Source organism: Sorex fumeus, unplaced genomic scaffold (assembly GCF_029834395.1).
Source record: "Sorex fumeus unplaced genomic scaffold, SorFum_2.1 ptg000078l, whole genome shotgun sequence".
NCBI classification, from domain to species: domain Eukaryota; kingdom Metazoa; phylum Chordata; class Mammalia; order Eulipotyphla; family Soricidae; genus Sorex; species Sorex fumeus.
In genome coordinates, this window is record NW_026606135.1 from 4,032,096 (window position 1) to 4,051,664 (window position 19,569).

Sequence of the window (19,569 nt, forward strand, 5' to 3'; positions counted from 1 at the left end):
CTTGCACACAGCCAATCTGGGTTCAATTCCCAGCATCCCATATGGTCCCCTGAGCACCGCCAGGAGTAAGTCCTGAGTGTATTAACCTGGAGTAACCCCTGTGTATCGCCGGGTGTGACCCAAAAAGCAAAAAAGTCAAAATGCCAAAAAAAAAATGTATCACTAGTATCACTATAGGTTCATGAATCATAAATAAGTGTATTTTCTGTTGGGGAATGTTGATAGCAAGGAAGACATGTATGAGTGAGGTGAAGGGGGTAGCAGGCTATCTCTCTGTACCATACAATCAACTCTACTGTGAACATAAAATGGCTTTAGAAAGATTGTGTTTATCAAACAGACTCTTATTATTAGGAATATGTACAAAAGAAAAAGTCAACACAAACTACAGAAGTCCCAGCACAAACATTTGTTCCTACATCATTTATTTTAAAAAAAAAAAAAAAAAACAAGATCAGAAGCAACTGCAATGATAACAGTAGTTACCACTTATTTGGCACTTTTAGGTGATTCTCAGCATCAAACAACCATGGCTAAGGACTAGCCATCCCAAATGGTCAATAGGAAGGTCACAGGAAGGCATATACCACTTAGGGAGAATGCAGGATGCATATCTAATGCAGTGATGTTTACAACGGTTTTAAAATCCCTGCATGTGATCAAAAGCTGGAAAAGAATGTGCCCAAAGGAAAGTTGTTAGGATGCAATGATGTAATTAAGCAGATTTATTTTTATGCCGAATTGTCTTTGTCTCCCTTTTAAAATGCAAATGTAATCATGTCACTTCCCTGCTTAGAATTCTTCAGTGGATCCCAATCTTTCACTACAATGGTTTCTAAATTATTTCTTTTTCCAGCACCAGAACCAGTTAGCAAACAAAATACAAGCCCCTTGGGAGGGCTCCCTGTGTTTCTTTCACATCTCACTGGCAGCGACCCCCACAGTTGATTAAGCTAGGGCTGCAGTGAGGTATCTTCCGTGTGCTGGATGGGCCAGCTTCCCCCTGCCCACTGAAAGACACAGACTGTGGGAGGGGCTCTCCTCTTGTCCCACCTCCCCCTGCAAATGGAAATCACAAAGTCTTTACAGCACTGACACAAGGCTTAGATGATGCCGAGCATGGATCAGGCCCTTCACAAATTACGACCGGGTGAGTGCATGCACAAATGAAGAGGCTTGTATCATCTGTTACCTTCATGTACTGAAGAAAGGGGAAAACCAGGGAGGTGAGAGAGTGTAAGGGAACGGCAGAGAGAACCTCAGAACCTCTGTGGTTCCCAGCACAGTGGGGAAGGTTAAAAGGCTGATCAGGAGCTGGAGAGGAGCTGGGGAGGAAGAGTGGAGAATGAGGTGGAGGCAGGAGCTGAGTGGACAGTAAAAGCTGGTAAGGTGTGCAGCGTTGCTAAAAGGGGGCACTGATCGATGAATACAGACTCCTGGAGCTTGTAGAGCAAATGGAAAATATGTGGGCCTGTATCCAGGTCTTACTCAGGACCTCTGGCTGCCATTAGTAGACCTACCTGGAATTTTCAAGTAAAATTAGGCCTAAGTTTGAATATTATGTGTCTGAATCACAGGCTGCAAAGGTAGTCTCTGTGTCTCTCTATACTAAAGCACTTCTAGTTCTGATGGAGGAGAAAGGGTTGCTTGCAAATAGCAGTTACAAGGTGCATTTTCACCATCCACCTTTCCAGCCCCTCTGCAATCTCAATAGTAAAATGCTGCTGTTGACAGTTTGCAGTTGAAACACCCAAGGATCTAAAAGATGTGATCAGGATCATGTAGCTACTCACCGAAAGAAGCAAAGTTTAGGTTTATTTTATGCGAGTCCAATCCCAGGTTAACTCCTCTGCACCATGGAGCTTGCTCCTAAGATCTAACAATTCTTCTGGGAGCCACCCTCCCCTCCCCAAACTATACGGAAAATTAAACTAGAAGCTGCAGGAAGGGGATTGACTAATTCACTGGAGTACCTCTGACTTAGTGCACTGTCCTAAGGTCTGGGCCCATCTCCTCCCAAGATGCCCAGATGCAGCAATGAAAACAAGAGGGAACTGGTCCTATGACTAAGGACCCCAGCAGTGGTAGATGTGGACACAGTGTAAGCAGTGACTGGGCCGTATAGATGTCAAGGGATGTGCCATGTGAAGAAGTTTAGGAAACAATTCTAGAAGACTGGTCCGCCCAGGCAGCTTTGCACGCAGCCAACATGGCTGGCCCGAGTTCAACTCCTCCGCCCCTCTCGGAGAGCCCGGCAAGCTACCGAGAGTATCTCGCCCGCACGGCAGAGCCTGGCAAGCTACCCATGACGTACTCAATATGCCAAACACAGTAACAGCAAGTCTCATGATGGAGACGTTACTGAGCCCACTCGAGCAAATCAATGAACAACGGGAGGACCGTGACTGTGACCAAAACCAAATACATCACATTCCTCAGTTCTGGGTGTTAGGGATTGAACATGTGAATTTGGGGAGACCACAATTTAACCTACAATACAAGGTAAAACCCAATGACTCAGCACTCAGAACTTTAGCCAAACTTGACAAACATGGCTCATCAGGCATGTCACATTCTTACCACTAAGTATACAGTGATGGTAGAAAGACATATTTGGCCACGTGTGACCATTTCCCTTCTTTCTGGAAATGGGAGTCTTCCTCCTCTCTCTTGTGAGTGTGAATGCTATAAGTGCAATTGTGTGTCTGTGTGACTTGAGTCAAACTTATCAGAACATGGCATCTCTCTGCACAGCGATTGGCTTAGAGTAAGCACATGATCCTACCAGAACTAACAAGAACCCCCAGGATTCTCATGGCATTTTCCACTTGAAGTTGCGTTGCCCCCTATGGGGTACAATAGAGAAATGACTGAAGATGAACCTGAGGAGAGCAGACCCTAGCGACTCAGGAAATCGAAATCCAGCTGACATTATTCGACGCCTTGCTCCCAGAAAACTCTCAGCAGTGGTTAGGTCTCCAGTGCAGGGGGCAGAGCCAATATCATCTCTGACATGACCAGATATTTACCCAACGGGCAGGAGGACATGGGCACTTCAGTTTTAAGAGCCAATGGATTGCATGTTTTGAAATTACATACTTCAAACTACTCAGTTTTATTTTCTGTCAGTTGCTATCATGAACACAATAAGTAATCACCTCTGCAAGACAAAGGGTGAAAGGAAGATGCAGAGAAGGGTATAGAGCATGGAGCGAGGGTTTCCTTATATTAAGACTCTAGAGACCAGTAGCACTGTAGCATGTTATTTTGAGTCTTAATTAAGTAAATAAATATAGTCTTAATTAAGTAAATAAATATATTAGTATCATCCATCCCTACTTTGATGCATCTGCAAATTAAATAACCAATAGCTTCTGCTAACTCCTAAGAACTCAGCAGTATCAGAGACAAACTAAATCAAGGAAAACTTACATGTTCTTCTCATGCAAAGAAAGATCTTGGCTAAAGAAATTAGAGTTTCCATTTTTGAGAAGCAATATGTCCCGCAGAGTTAGCACTGTTCTTGCAATTAGGCATATCTGAACTCAGATGTAAACTTTGGAATTTTTAGCCATTCTCTTAGAAAGTGTGAGTGATAGGATCTACTTTGCAATGTTGCTGTGAGAGTGAATTAACGCTTGAAAAAACATCTAGGTCATTGGCAGGTACATAATAATCTCTTAATAATGGTTGGCATTACTGAGGATTATGATGGTGATGACAGAAATTCAGTCAATGACTGTTATTAAGAGGAACAATGTATAAAATTGACTTGTTCATCATGGTAGCTTGGGGCTTAGCAAAGAGTATTCAATGAAAACTTGGGTGGATGAGTCTATGCAGTGATGGTTAGATAGGTGGATACATGCATGGGTGCATGCCTTGACAGTTTACCCCATTCTCAGAGGTTGATGATAACAACTGGTCTCAAAGTCACAGTCTCTGCACTAATAACAGTTCCTGCCCCCCCCCTCCATTGTCCTGTAACTAGTTTTCTAGAGACCTACACCCTATGATTCCTATTCTCCACCCCCTACCTCTGCAGGGTAACTGCCAAATTCAGCCTGCAAAGCGAGAACCGCCAGCCGCAGCAGCATCTCTTCTTCACAGTGCAGTTTGTCTTCTAGGATGTCTCTCCGCAGCTGCAGGTAAAACTGATGTCTGGTCTGACTCTGCCTGGGAATAAAATGCAGGAATGAAGTGCTGCTCAGAAGCAGGAGAAGCACTAAAACCAGAGGGTTTCTCTCACACTGAGAAGCTAGGAAAAGGAAGAAGCCGGGATAGAAGCCAGTACCCATGCTTCTTGCCAGCAGTTGAAGGTGCTTCTGTGAGAAGTTCAAGTGTGAAAACCGACATTCAATTAGATAGTGCTTCTAGAATGCCAAAGAATTAAGGACAGCAACGCAATTCCAGTGCCCATACATCTTCCTCTTTTCCACCTCATCTCTGGACTCAGGGAAAGTTGGTTCTAATCAGGAGAGAGCTTTGACCTTAAATGGAAGGATGTTTAAAACAAAAGGGCAGGTCTTCATTTAGACTGAAACACTGATTTCCCCTTTTCCTGCTATATTGGAATCCATTCAAGAGAGATTTAATAATAAGAGTTAATTACGTGTTCTTTACAGATTGCAAGCTGACTTCTCCATTGTTTCACACATCAACCTGTACATATATCAGTTCCTGAAGAATGAAAGGAAAGAGCTTGCAGCACTCACTGGAGCATCCCACAATCACGGACAAAGAACTTTATCCTCAGGAAGAGAGTGAAGGTATTCCAGGTCTTCTTGGGGGGCTGCTCATTCCAGTCCTCAGGGGCTATTTTGCACAATCTGGTCTCATTGTCCAGGAAGAAGAACTCTTTGTCTGAAACGGAAGTGGAGAGAGTGTGGAGATGAACTGGTGGAAAAGACACAATGGCCCTGAGCCCAGGCCAGAAGGCAAAAGTAAACACAGAGCCCCATGCACCTGCTACCACAGGATGTTTGCTGGGTTCATAAACTGCTGAGAACAGGAGACATAGAGGAAGGGAACCCAGAAAGGAAACCCAGTGGAGTTTCATCATCAAAGGCTACTTATATTAAAAAAGATAGTGCTTAATATCTGCATTCTAACTCCCATCTTATGAAGATTAAATGAAAAGCTGAGGAATGATCATTTGCTCTATTCCTGACCCAGGCCTGGTTCTCTGCATCAGATGACCCACCCTCAAATCTCCAAATCTCCATGGCCAGTTGTGTATTAAGTGGGGGAAGGGTTGTGTGACTGTCTGTGTCTCCCAGAATTAAATCTCTAACACCAATATGATGAGTTTGGGATAAGGTACCATTGAAGGTAATCAGATTTACCTTCGAGCCCCTGCTATTAGATTAGTGTATTAAGAGGAATAGTTCAACCCAAGGACAGTAGAGACAAGGGCTAGGAAGATTGCTCCATAATTGGAAACCTGCCTCCTGAGCTGGGGGAGAAGGCAGCTGGGATAGAAAAGGGTCACTAAGTCAATGATGATTGGTGGGATTGCTCGGGATGGGAGGTGTGTGCTGAAAGTAGAAAAAGGACGAAACCTGATGACCTCTCGTATCTGTATTGCAAACCATAGTGTTCAAAAGTAGAGAGAGAATAAGAGGGAAATTGTTGGCCATGGAGGCAGGGGTGAGGGGCAGAATGCTGGGGATATTGGTAGTGGAAAATGTGCACTTGTTGAGGGATGGGCGTTCCATCATTGTATGACTGAAACTCAAACATGAAAGCTTTATAACTGTATCTCATGGTGATTCAATTTTTTAAAAAAAGCAAATAAATAAATAAGAGAAACAGTTCACTCTCTGATAGGTGAGAAAACATCTGCCTGCAAACCAGGAGTAGGACCTTCACCAAGAATCTGATCATGCGCTAGGACCAAATCTCAGGCATCTCAGCTTCCAGACAGTGAGAAATAAATGTGATTGATGCCTCTCAGTCTATGGCATTTTGAGACAGGACTAAAGATTATGACAGGATTTAAGACATTCACTTTTGCCTTTTGACCTTAAAACAAACAAAAAACTTTTTAAAAAAAATAGTCTAACCAGCTTAATAATCCTACAGCCCAAGCCAAAATTTCAACTCCTACTGAGTTTGTCCTCTAGCACCTCTGGAGAGAGGCTGAAGGTCAAATCCTGCTCCACCCTGCCCACTATCCTAGCCCCTACAAGTAGGTTCCACACCTTTTTTCCATGCTCCATACTCTCAGCCCAGAGGCAGCCAATAACAGATGACCTGGACCCAGGGGTCATGCCAAGTTTTTAATTCATTGCTTTAAGAAGGATTACCAGCCCTTCCTTCTAAAGACTTGTGCAGTAAGAGGAAGCTCATAAGTAGTCCTGAATGGTGCCCAGTTCTCTGCTCCATGCCCTTAGCCCCTGATGCTGAATCTGACTCCCCACGCCAACTCTTTGGTACAATAGGGTCACTCCTCACCATTATAGTTTGACTGACAAACTCTCCCAAGTGGGCTTATGTCCAAACCCCAAGCCCCTAACAGGTTAATTTTGTGTGACTGCCCAGAAGGCTTCAGCTAAGCAGTTCCCAAATATCTGATAGGGACAGATCAGAGGTAGACACCTGATAGGCAAGAAATGGTATAGGATTGTCCTGGGAGGCAAGGTTGTTCTGGGAGAGCAAGCACACTTGTTTACAGGTTACTGGTCAAAACAAACAAAAAGAAAACACATTTTCCTAACAAGACTTTTATTCACACTATAAAAAAGATTTCACAATCTTCTATTGATCAAAATGCATAATGGTCATTCTTTTTATTTGGGGAAGAGATTTTTCAGTGATTTTCTAAAAATAATGGGGAGATAAGGACACCTCTTCTGCCCCATGGCACACTTGGATGACCCCACAACAAGCTCTTGATCTCTTAGAAATGGGAGAACAGAGGCACAAACACATAAGTCAGGCCTTAACCTGAAGGTCCTCTTAATCTCAGCTCTGCTTCCTTCTTATTAATGAATTTAACCAACCTCACAGTAGCTAAATGGCTTCTTCTTCTATAGCCAAGTGATATATGTGTTAGATGTAAGTCAAGTCTTTAATGGAAGTAAAGGGAGGGGAAAGTACGGAAAACCTTGCCTTCAGAATTTTAAGACTGGATTCTTTGTTGGTTATTTTGTCGTTTTTGTTTCTTTGCTCATTTGGGAATCACACCTGGCCGTGCTCAGGCTTACTCCTGGATCTGTGCTCAGGTATCATTCGTGGTAGACTTGAGAGACCATGTCGGGGTATCGGGGCTTGAACCCAGATTGACCACATGCAAGGTAGATGCCCTACATGTTGTACTATCACTCTGCCCAGTTAAGCAGGATTCTTAATTCCTGGGATGGGGTCTAATTTCTTGTTAATACTATATAATTGATGAATTACTTTATTTTAGTATTATAAGTCAGACACAACAAAATATTTAATATCTTAACCTTAGGTGAACAGTTTAGTGATGTTAAGGACATTCACATGTTTGTACCTCAGCATCTTTCATGTCAGAACTCATTTTATCTTGCAAAATTAAAACTCCGTTAAACACCAACTCTCATTCACAGCCCCATCGAATAACACTCTACTTTATGTCTCTGTGGTTTAAACAACTCTAGGTGTCTAACATATGTGGAATCAAACAGTACTGGTCTCTTGCCAAACTGGTTTATTTCAGTCAGCACAGTGTCTCAAGTTCATCCATATTGGAGCAATGTGTCAGGATTTTCTTTTTAAGCCTGAATAAAACTCCACTGTGTTTATAGGCCAATTTTGCTTTTGCTCTCACTCATTGAAGGACACTTGGGTTGTTCCCCTCCCACTTCAGGTTCTGTAAAAAAAAATTGCTATTATTGGTGCTGGAGCATTAGCATAGTGGGTAGGGCATTTGCCTTGCATGCAGCTGACCTGGGTTCGATTCCCAGCATCCCATATGGTCCCCCGAGCACCACCAGGAGTAATTCCTGAATGCAGAGCCAAGAGTAACTCCTGAGCAATACTGGGTGTGACCCAAAAAGAAAAAAAATATGCTATTATGAACACAGTCCAAGCTCTCAATTTTTCTGAACATATATGTGTGTGTGTGTATGTATGTATGTATGTATATTCCAAAGGTGGAATTTCTAGGTAATATGGCAAATCCGTGTTTATTTTCTTGAGGACTCCACGAGACTACACCATTTTCTACTTCCATCTCATGGAAACATTAACATTTGTGCTCATTTCTCTTTAATTTATTAATATAGACCAACAAGATCCAGCAAATCAGAGAAACCTGCCACATCCTGCATGCACTGTTCTATCACTACCTTCTGCAAGTGACAAGTGGGACCTGTGTCTCTTAAACACTCACCAAGCATACAACAACTAAGTGTGCAATGTGAGGGCTACAAGCAATGATTTGTTTTATTTTGTTTTTAGAAGAAATGTACTAAGATACCTGTTACCCGACCCCCCACCCACCCCCAGACTACTGTGGCTTCAGAGGAGACACTTACCTTTCATGTAGGCCAAGCCAAAGTAAGCAAGTTCCACAAGGTTGGCAAAGGCTGTGACGGCACTGAAGATGGATCCCACTGTTGACGTGCCATCACATTTCACCTCCAAACACTGCCCACTCAGCAGCACCACACAGATATCCTTGAGGGCCAAATATGACTTCCCTTTTTTGGTCTGCAAATATTAAAAGAATCCATTGCAACATAATGGTGAGACACGACTCAATACTGGGCTACTACTGTGCTAAGCACTTCCTATGCAATATCTCATTTATTTGACCAACAACCCTAGATGTTTAGCATATTTGTGATTCCTATTCATAAACTCTCACCAGGCATACAACATCTAAGTGTACAGAATAAGGACTCCCAGTCTCAAGCAGTGTTTTGTTTTATTTTGTTATTCAGTAGAAGAGAAATGGGACCCAGAGATGGTAAGAATTTGCCCATGGTTGCAGTGACTCAGTCTCAGACCTGTGCCTTCTGTCAGGCTCTATGGGATCAGGAGGATGTGAAAGCCTAACTACTAGTTCTCCCTTACATAGATCCCAGAAGCCTCCTGGGTTCTGCTTCCCAAGGACATTGTCCAGGGTCTTTCTCAAGAAACTATATACTCCTGAGAGTGTTGGTCAACTTGCAGGTCCCCACAGATCACAGCAGAATGAATGTACAAATCCAACAGGAGAATGGATAGAGTTAAGGGACTTATATAGAATGAAAATGGTCAGCAGAGACACATCCAAAGATGCATGTAGACTTTGCCTCCTGTCTCTTCCCTTGCTCAGATTATGGCAGATATGTCCCCCACTACAGTCCCACCTGAGCACAGTCACCTCCAGACAGCCACACAGAAAACTCCCTCACCCTCCATCACATGGACTTACTGTCATATGTCTCTGTACACAGACCAGCCTGCAGGGTTCCCCTCCTCCCCATGGCATTCCGGGCCCCACTCAGGAATCCCCATGGCTGCAACTGGGAGTGATCAAACCCACTTGTGCAGATCTGCAGACTCTAAGAGGGGAGTTCCTAGTCCCGAGTGGGACAGATCGGACACCCCAGAAGGGTTCCGTGTGTAGACACCACACTCTGCATGGCCCTTTTGAGATTCTTCACTATGGTCTCTCATTGTCTGTGTTTCCAGAAGGACAACAGCGAATGTACACAGATGCTCTGTGTTCACTGTCCTGCCCCCCCACTCTCGTTATAGGTCCTGGTTGCCAGTTCCTCTGCTTTCCAGTATCCACCCCTGCTATTATCCAGCAGCCCATTACTCAACGTCCTCCTTCCTCTGACCCTCTTCCACCTTCTACCCAGGGCTCACAGTCTGTCATTGCTCTCTTACTCTCAGAGCACTGGCTCATAACAGGTCCCAGTTAGACATTCACACTCCAAGCAGCAACTCTGAGCATCTCTCTTTCTATAAGGCCAGGCAAGGGCAAGCCTTGCATTCAACCCCTATCCAGGCAGGAATTGTGTGCCAGGCACCACAGTCAACCTGGGCTGAGCTGCAGAGTTCAGGGAAAGGAGATGGACTTGCAAGCCCAGAAAAGAACACAAAAAATACACACATGCTAAAAGATACATAAGTTAGGAAGATGACTGGGGTTTTGTTGACTTCAGAGGTCCGGGGTCTGTCACAGGGGTTGTCACCTATTGTTAAGCAGATGCTTAAACAATATCTGCTCATTGAAGGAGGTGACGAGATAGAGGTCATCTGGGAGATCAAGTAGAATTTACGCAGGAGTTTCAGACAGCTCCCCTTCCTGGGAAGAAGCACTATAAGGAATGATCCAGGAATAAGAGGGACTGATGGCTACAACTGGGAAGAAAATGAGCACAAACAACACAACTTATCTCTACCCAGCAGGGCCCTCCAGCCTGAGAGTCCAGTTATGAGTCTAGCCACCTAGTATTTTCACCAGCACACAGACTGGTCTGCCTGCACAGCCAGGGTCCCTTTCACCCTTCACCTCAGCCCAGTCAAACCTTACCACAATTGATCCAGGCAGGTGCAAAGTCACTGGGGCCTCTCTAGCCAGCAGGAGGAACTCAGGCCTGGAGAACTGGAGAAGACAAAGAGTCACTTACCATAGAGAAGTCATGTTTGATGGGGATGGCCCTTCAGTTTCCAGACTAGGCCTCCTCCATGGGTTCACTGTCTTACATACCCTCCCAGCACCCTTCTCCAGAGCCTAAGGAAATAGGTTTTGGTGAGATGGGGGCTCAACTAGTTGTACCCAACCAGCCTGTGCTCTACAAGCAGAAGTCAGCCAGGTGACTCGAATGGGTTTGGTGATCAAGTTAGACACCCACTTCCTTGTAGGTTTCAAAATTCAAGCATGATTTTGTCACCTTTTTGCATGTATCACATTTCTAAGGCAAATTATATAGTACAAATAACTACTAGATGCAAAAAGGTTGTTTGAAAACAAAAGTACCTCAGGTTTATAGCAGATAAAACACATTGCTACTTTCACATGATGAATCAATGACCAACATATTTGATGTTAGTATCACACAATGTGAGCCTAGCAGCACTTCAGTGCCCATTAATGTTTGGATTCGGTTATCATCCCCTGGACACATATTCTCAAACCCTTTTTCAGGAAGTTAAGAATCTTGCCCAAATCTAATACCAGCTAGTGATGGGATTTGGATGGGTCAACACTCTCTCAAAAGAATCCAGCGGGATTCCCATCTCAAGAGGCCACAATTCAGGGCAAGGGGTGACTTGTGTCCTGAGAAAATCAACAATGGAATCACCTTAGTGAGGGATTAGGGAGAAAAGTCAGAAAAGGTGAATGAGGTGTTCTGAAACTACCTTCATCCCAACACCCCACACTCATGACCACCTGAGAGTTGCTTTGGAGGCAGCAAGGATTGGGAGGGGATTATGAGAACCAGGGTCAGACAGGAAGAGGGATGTTCACTTGTCTCATCCTTTGCTCAGTAGCTTTAAGCAAACGTCTATGACAAATAGACAAAGGCCTAGTGAGCATCTGTTTTTATGTACTCAAAGGGTTCCGGATGCTCAGACAGAAGGCCTGGCAGAGGAGGCCTCCTCAGACAACAGCCTTCCCAGAAGGGGCTTGTCACAGTTCCCAGGGTGAGGGTGACAGTGGAGGGGGATGCTAACTCTTACTTAGTCACTGCAGAACTGTTTGCTTATTAAAATTAGAATTTCAGCAAAAGGCAGTATGTTGTGTTTAAAGAAGGGCTACTTTTTTTTCTGAACACCAGAAGTGGGTGGAAGGGTTGGTGCCAGATTGGTGATGGCAGAAGGTGCCTTCTGGTACCACCCCTCTCCCCAGATTTCCCTGTTACCATAGAGTTAGCAAGTTGACCCCCTCAGCAGAGACCTGTCTTCCTGTAAGGAGTTGGGAGTAACATAGGGACCAACATCTCTTCAGATAGTCAACCTAGACTTCACGATCCAGTCAGGCTGGCCCTGCTCTCAACTCTTACCTCCTAACATTAGCCAAACCCTAGGACCCTGTTTACTAACCAACGGGAGCATCTCTCATGGCTGAGGAGAAACCCAGACCTTTTCCCCTGTGTTGTGTTCATTCAGAAGACCTTTTGTTGTCTTTCTTGTTGTGAACCTGTTTTTATCTCCCATACCAAAGGCTGACAGCTTCCTGCACATGGAATCTTCCTCAACATTATAGCCCACCTAGGAGCTATTGAAGCATCATTAAACAGCCATTGGCCTGAATTCCCAGTTTTAAGCTACTTTTAGTCCAATTCCATAATTCACAACCCAGACATCGCAGTCCCAGAAGAAAACCTTAACCATTTCCAGTTACCCACCGCTCACATTCAAACCTCCCAAAAATTTTTTGCTCACCTTTTCCTTTCTTTGCAGAAAATCCCTATGAGAAGGACTTGCAGGCAGGGAGTTATCTGCAGCCCTGGAGAGAGCACATTCGGACTCTGAGCTGAACCGCCGCTCTTCCTGGCCTTCCTGGCTTTCCCCAAGGTCCTGGGGAACTTCAGCTGGAAGAGTACTGACCCCATTCAAGCAAGAGGAGGAGCAATTAGCAGGAGGAAAGGTTTCTGTCTGGTCAAAGTCCACCCCATCAGGTGCTCAACTGGGCAGAGAGGATCCCCCACTTTCTTTTCATTCCTTGTAGCCTTCGGAGGAAGTATACCACTTTCAAATGGGGTTGCTGAAGCTGCACAGTCTTGGGGGGATGTGAGGTTTGAGGTGCACGGTTTGTGTTTCCCCGATCCTAAGGCCCTACCTTTTCTCAAGTGGGGCTGAAGGCTATCATGTCCTTGTCTCCCCAAACCCTGAATACTTTGGAACAAGCATTAGACTCATTGGGGATTCTGGCTTTCTTCCTTGGGTTCTTATGTAAAGTTCAAAATGCTTGGACAATAAACATGCATTGCTTAAGGAGTCAGGAAGTTATAAGAAAATAAAATGCTAAATGGCAAGGGAAGTCCTCATGAAGGTCACCTCTGTAGCACCCAGTCAAGGCTTCACTATGCATTTAACATCAACTGTGACCATTTGATTTAACATCAAAAGTGATCATGTACTGTCACTTTTCTTCACAAAATAACACATAGGAAACTATCCACATTCCAATATGCCCAGATCTCAGGGTCGGGGAGATATGAGCCCTGTAGGTTTTGAGCAAATTTATTTGTTTTAGTTTGATTTTCTGGGCCACTCCCAGTGTTGCTCAGGGGCTATTCCCAGTTCACTGCTGGCGGGAATTACTCCCAGTAGTGCTCATTTGGCATGAAAAACATGTGCACTAGCCCTTTGGTCTAACTCCCTGGACTTAATTTGGGTTTTATTTGTTCATTTTTATAACTCGCTGTGATATACAAAGCTATTTATGACATAATTTCAGGCATTCAGTGTTTTAACTCCAAACCCACCAGCAGTGTTAGTGTCCCTTCATCAATAACCCATTTCCCTTCCTCTCCCATTCCTTCCTGTTCCCATTTTAAGAAGAGTCAAACATCAATTACAGACAGATTGCAAATTAGCCACAATTATTCTCCCTGATCCTTTGCATCATGATTCTGTCCCAACTCTCATTAGGAGGTGGAATTTATTCCTCATCCCCTTGATTCTGGTCTTGAGGATTGGTTTGGCCAACAGAATCAGGTGGAAATGATGGAGGGAAAGTTCTGTAATTCTAGATACTCCTCTCTCTCTCCCTCTCTATCTCTCTCTTCTTTTTCTCTCTCTCCTTTTTCTTCTTCCTTTCCCCCCTCTCTTTCTTCCAATTTTTCTCCCTCTCTCTTCTGTCTTTTCTCTCTCAACTTCTATTTTTCAGAAGACCCCAGTTCAGTTTGCTGAAAGAAAAGAGAAACCACTTCCCAAATACCCAGCCAGTCCTTAAGAGAGGCCTCCTAGTCAAGCCTCCACAAAACAGAGTCCAGAAGAACCTGCCAGCTGAGCATAACCTAGACCCCCAGCTCACAGACTTGGGAAGTAAATAACTCATGGTTTCGAGTCACTGTGTTTTGGAGTTGCTTGTTATGTAGTTCACATAGGTGGGATCATCACAATTTGATAGTACATTGTCGATGAATTCCTAAGCCTGAACTCTCCCAGAGGAGACTGTCCTACCCTCATCATCTTGGCTTCATGCTTACTTAAGTGTCATTTTTTCACCTACTAATGGAATAAGGCCCTTTCCCTTTTTTTTCTGGAAAAATAAGGGTTTTCTCACCAGTAGTCGGCAAAAGAAAAAAAAACAGTAGATCACGCATCAAAGTCCCAGACCAAGTTCGGTCTGTGCACCTTGCCTCTTACCTGTTGACAGAAACACCACAGTGACTGTGTGTAGAGGAACTTGGAGCTGGCTCCAGGGAGTTCTGGGTCTCCGTGCTTCTCTCTGAAACTAACAAAGTGATGTGATGATGATCATGGGCAGAGAAAGAATACTGGGCAGCTGGGAGTTTTGCACCACAACTTGCTGGTGGCATGACCTTGGCAAAATTACTTATCTGAGTCTATTTACTCAAGTGGAAAATGAAAAAGAAAATGACAGTACAGAGAGTTGGGGCAGTATTAGGGAGAAGATAAAGCTCAAGGACTAAGGGTATCTTTTCTGAGAGCAAACAACCAAAACTTCCATTACAAATAAGAGCTCAGGTTCAGTAGGAAAACAGATAACAGTGGAATATTTGGAGATTGTTCTAACAGCCATTCTTTGAACATACCTAATACAACAACAAACTATGTTGTACAAATTATTTTTCCTTTCACTCAACCTTAAAAAAATTAAGCAAAAATTTCTTTTGTATTACTTTTATCTGTCTTATCAGATTGGATAGTTAGGACTCAGTAAAAGAGTGTACACTGGATACAAATTACTGTGAATTATATATCATAATAATGTTTTTCTGAACATAGATGAACCCTAAATTCAGTTCCTTTTCTTGCAGGGCCAGATCACTTACATCACTTCCTGGAGTAGTGCAGTTTTTCAAGAGCTGCTCTACTCTGCAGTAGGGACATTTGGTCCATGTGGACAGAAGACTGGGTACCACTGTTCTGCTCAGGGAATGCTCAGGACACAGGACCCACCTCCATAGGGATGTCGGCACTTCTGGGTTCCTGCAAGTGGCCTCTCACAGCTTGCCTGATGCAGTCTGGCTCTGAGTACGTAACTTCTGTCCTGCTGCACAAAAGACTTTTCTTCCACAACTCTCCTCTCCACCTGAAAGTCAAGTGCATTGTCCATCTGCATCCCAAGGTCAAGATGAGGATACTGATGTAGACACAAATAATCTGGCTAGCAGTTGAAGTTGGTGAATCTGTCCACCACAGTGGGAGACTCACAACATATTTTCTGGAAATCAGAACCCAACATCCACAGTCACCCTAGAGGTATTCATATAACCTCCAACCTATGAACACCTGTGCTTTGCTTGGGCACACACTGAGTGAGCAGGGCCTTCCTACCAGGATGCAAGAGTCAGAGATCAGTCTTCTCTATTTCAGTCCTCTATCCACATCTGCCCTAGAGCAGATGTAGGTGTCCTCTCACTTCCTTTCTTGACCATTTTGCTCACAGTTCCCCCCATCAGACTAGTTCAGCCACTGTTTCTTGCTTATCTGTTCCCCCAAACTCATTGTGTTTTTTGTACCTCACTCAGTCCAGTGCCCCAATAATTATTGAATAAATGGCTCAAATATGACTGATGGGTCCCCGAGAGAAGCACTATAGGACACTCCAGCATCTGTCAGAGGAAAAGGACACCCTAAGGACTGATGGCTTCTAACAATCTGTCAGTCAAAAAGAGTGTTATTCCTGCCAAATCACATCACTCAACTAAAAGAAACAACATGATTGCATGCAGAAAAAGGATGGCAGGATAAGAGAAGCATTTCTGATTGATAGTTGTCCCCTCTAGCTATGCCCTCCCCTCCATCCACATAACCCTGTCATTTGTCCTGGCCTCAGTTCTCTAACCTGCCCCTGTGCATTGGAGCACATGTCAGGTCTCCAGCCTTACCTCCCTGGTTCCTCTACAGTACAAACCTCCGTACAGGGAGCCATGGGCACCTCATTGCCCTCAGCCACCCCATACAGGCCCTGGCATCAAGGAGATAATGCCAGGGCCTAGCTGGCATTTGACCATAATGCAATTACTGGTGTGTGTTGCAGTGGATATCAAGCTGACACTGCTTCTGGCTGAACGATTCCTGTACAACTTGCCCCCATTCAGCTCCCTTACATCACTGGCCCAATCCTGAGAGTACATGAATAACTTACCTAAGAATCCCGACTCTGGTTTTGCTCTGAGGAAACTGACCTAAGCATAGTGAGTACATGTGCCAGGCCTCTTGCCAGGTATTATGGAGCTGCACAGAGGGGCAAATGTAGGAGGAAGGCTCCCTGCAGGTGCAAGGCTCCCTGCAGGGGCCAGAGAGATTGTACAGCAGTAAGTAAGGTGCTTGCCTTGCATATAGTCAACCCAGGTTCTATCCCTGACATGCATATGGGCCCCCTGATCCCACTAGGAGTAATCCCTGAGCACAGAGCCAGGAGTAATACCTGAGCACCATCAAGTGTGGACAAAAATCCAATATGCATATAGATATAGATACATTTGAAGTAGAAGGAAAAATCCAGGACCCATGTAATCTAAGGCAATGAAGACTTTTTATAGAGTTGATTGGGGGTCTTGGGAGTGGGACTCCCAAGCAATGCTCAAGAGACACAGTGACATCATCAGCAATTCTAGGCCAATTGCCAGAAGTTCAGTGCAAGGGCCAGAGGATGCAATGCTGCTCTAGACCTATGGTAGCAGAGATCAGCCAGTCACCCAGCAGTGTTCGGGACCTTCAGGGCTACATGGTGGTTCTTGGGAACCACTGGGGCAATCCTTTGAAGTGCTCAGGACATCCTGGGCTGCATCTAGTGACACTTGGGAACGTGTGGTACCAGGAATTGAACCCAGGTCAGGAACATGCCAGGAATATGAATAAACTCCTTTACTATCTCTCCACCCCTGGAGCTGAGTTTTGTAAGTGCACTGATTTCCAAGTTATAAGCATGATTCTACTCATTGAAGCAACACTTTCAAAGGTCCCTGGGGTCTTAGCCACATTAGGAATTTGGGCTTACCCAAATGTCTTTGCCAATACTTCCCAAAAAAGGACTATGATAATGGGAATGTTCTAAATTTGCCCTGTCCAATATGGCGATCATCAGCTGCTAAGTACATAAAATGTGGTAAGTGTTCCTGAGGAACTGAGTTTTTATTATATCTTAATTAGCAGTCATTTCACTTAAATGCCAACAGTCACACAGAGTTCCTAGGTGGGAAAGCACTGACTGAGACCAACCTGAGAGATGGTATCCAAAACCACAGTGACCAGCTGTCTGACATGGAGACTGGCAGAGACTGGGTATCCAGCCACTTCCTGCTGATGAGCCCAACAGGCTTTCAGAACCGACTGCAATGGCAGCCGCCTTTGAGGTTGGTCTTCACACATGGTCAGCAGAAGAGAGTGCAAGTTCTCACAGAGCTGCAGAGGCTGAAAAGCAGGGGCTGCGTGAGAGATATGGAGCACACAAGAGCCCAGAATCTTGGCAGCCACAAGCAGGGACTAATAGTGGGAAGTTACAGTGAGGACACAGATGCTCTCATTATCATTAGACAGATGCTTGCTCCTTCTGGAAAGACGAGGGGTGGACGCAGATAGATCCCACGGCCACAATGTGCTGAGCCATTATCTCTGCGCCTGGCGTGGGTGCTTTCTCATCTGGAACATCCTCCCTTGCACAGAGAATGTGCTTGGAATACTTAGGGGAATGATGGATTTCCATTCACCCAGAACCCAGATAAAACCAGGCTCAGCCTTTAATCAAATTCTCTCGGGAAACCCATCATTTCCACAAATTAATGAGGTGGGTCTCATGGGGCCTTTCCCCTGGACTCTGTGCACCAGAGTCATAATGACTGTGGGTTTCCTCTCTCTTGGGACTCCCCCATGGTCAGCACAGGACCTCGATAGCTGGTTAAAATGCATGGCATGTGTATACAATGCGCAAAGGACAGAACCAGATATTTTAGTAAGCCCTTCCCTCCTGCATTTAAGTATATCTACTGTTTAAATGGAAAAGGCCTCCAACTTAGACTCAAAATCAGGCTTTTCTCCACATTCAAACACTACTACAAGTCATTCTCCAGACTCAGACTGCACTACCATTTCCTGTCATGAAGAGTTAGCTGTGCTCATCCGTCTGCATCTGCAGAGCCTGGCATTCTGCATATCAACGTGACTCTACACGCCTGGCCCTGGGAGCCGCGAAGATACAGAGTGGGAGTCAGTCCCTGCCTCAAGAAATTCACAGCAGCCTTGCATGCAGCCAACCTGGTTCAATTCCCTGCACCCCATAGGGCCCCCCCACCTGGTCCCACCAGGAATCATTCCTGAATGTAGAGCCAGGAGTAAGCCCTGCGCACTCCTGGGTGTAGCCCAAAAGCCAAAATATAAAAAGAAGAGAAGTTCACAGTCTGATTTCAAGGGTTGTTATTGCAGTGTGATGAGTCATGGGTCTCGGGATGAAAAAAGCATGTCAGTGACATGGGGGAAAGGGTCCTAAGAGAAGGAAGAACTGAGGGAAAATGCTGCACTAAGCCTCAAAATTTCTCTGGGGTCAACCAGAAGAAGAGTGAAGGAGTGGGCTACAGGCATAAAGAACAATTCTATGCAAAAGTTAGCAGATATTCACCCAAAAGGAGAGAGAGAGAACAGGGGGGAATGCCCTGTCACAGAGGCAGGGTGGGATGGAGGGCATGGGGGGTGGGAGGGACACTGGGATCCATGGTGGTGGGAAATGGGCACCGGTGGAGGGATGGGTATTTGATCATTGTATAATTGAAACCCAAGCACAAAATTTGTAAGTCTACAACTGTACCTCATGGTGTCTCACTAATAAAAATTCACTGTCATTGTCACTGTCCTCCCATTGTTCATCGATTTGCTCGAGCGGGCCCAGTAACGTCTCCATTGGAGACTTTGTTGTTACTGTGTTTGGCATATAGAATACATCACGGAGAGTTTGCCAGGCTCTGCCGTGCGGGCGAGATACTCTCGGTAGCTTGCTGGGCTCTCCGAGAGGGGCGGAGGAATCAAACTCGGGTCGGCCATGTTGGCTGTGTGCAAGGCAAACGCCCTACCGCTGTGCTATCGCTCCAGCCCCATGGTGCCTCACTGATAAAAATTTTTTAAAAAGAAAAAGAAAAATACATTGGATCAGACTGAAAGTCTTCTGAGGGTAAAAATAAAAGTTAGCAGCAATTTCTGAGAAGCAATTAGTTAGGGACAGGACTGGGGGGCGGGCAGGGGTCAGGGCACAATGATATCCATGGGAAGGGCTCCTGTTCAACATTATTATGATTTTGAAGATAGTGACCAAAAAAAAATCATATCAAGCACCTGAGTCCTATAAATGCAGGTTTCTGTATTACTGCCTGGCCCACATCCCCACAAAGCCATCACTAATTGCAGCAAGGTCTCAGAGGTTAAGATCCTGATTGTGGCTCCATATAACTTCTGGCAGAGAACTATGAA

At 44.9% G+C, this 19,569-nt stretch overlaps 1 protein-coding gene across 1 annotated transcript in view; it reads right to left on the reverse strand.

Moving 5' to 3' along the window:
• The window catches only part of FRMPD2 (FERM and PDZ domain containing 2), a 106,066-nt gene that overhangs the window by 59,013 nt on the left and 27,484 nt on the right, over positions 1-19,569 (reverse strand). The window contains exons 5-12 of the mRNA XM_056130435.1: positions 17,335-17,526; positions 15,067-15,199; positions 14,290-14,377; positions 12,358-12,517; positions 10,502-10,573; positions 8,508-8,682; positions 4,716-4,863; positions 4,038-4,176 (exon numbers count right to left, since the gene is read on the reverse strand). Coding sequence (XP_055986410.1) covers positions 4,038-4,176; positions 4,716-4,863; positions 8,508-8,682; positions 10,502-10,573; positions 12,358-12,517; positions 14,290-14,377; positions 15,067-15,199; positions 17,335-17,526 — 1,107 coding nt within the window. The remainder of the gene's footprint in view (positions 1-4,037; positions 4,177-4,715; positions 4,864-8,507; positions 8,683-10,501; positions 10,574-12,357; positions 12,518-14,289; positions 14,378-15,066; positions 15,200-17,334; positions 17,527-19,569) is intronic.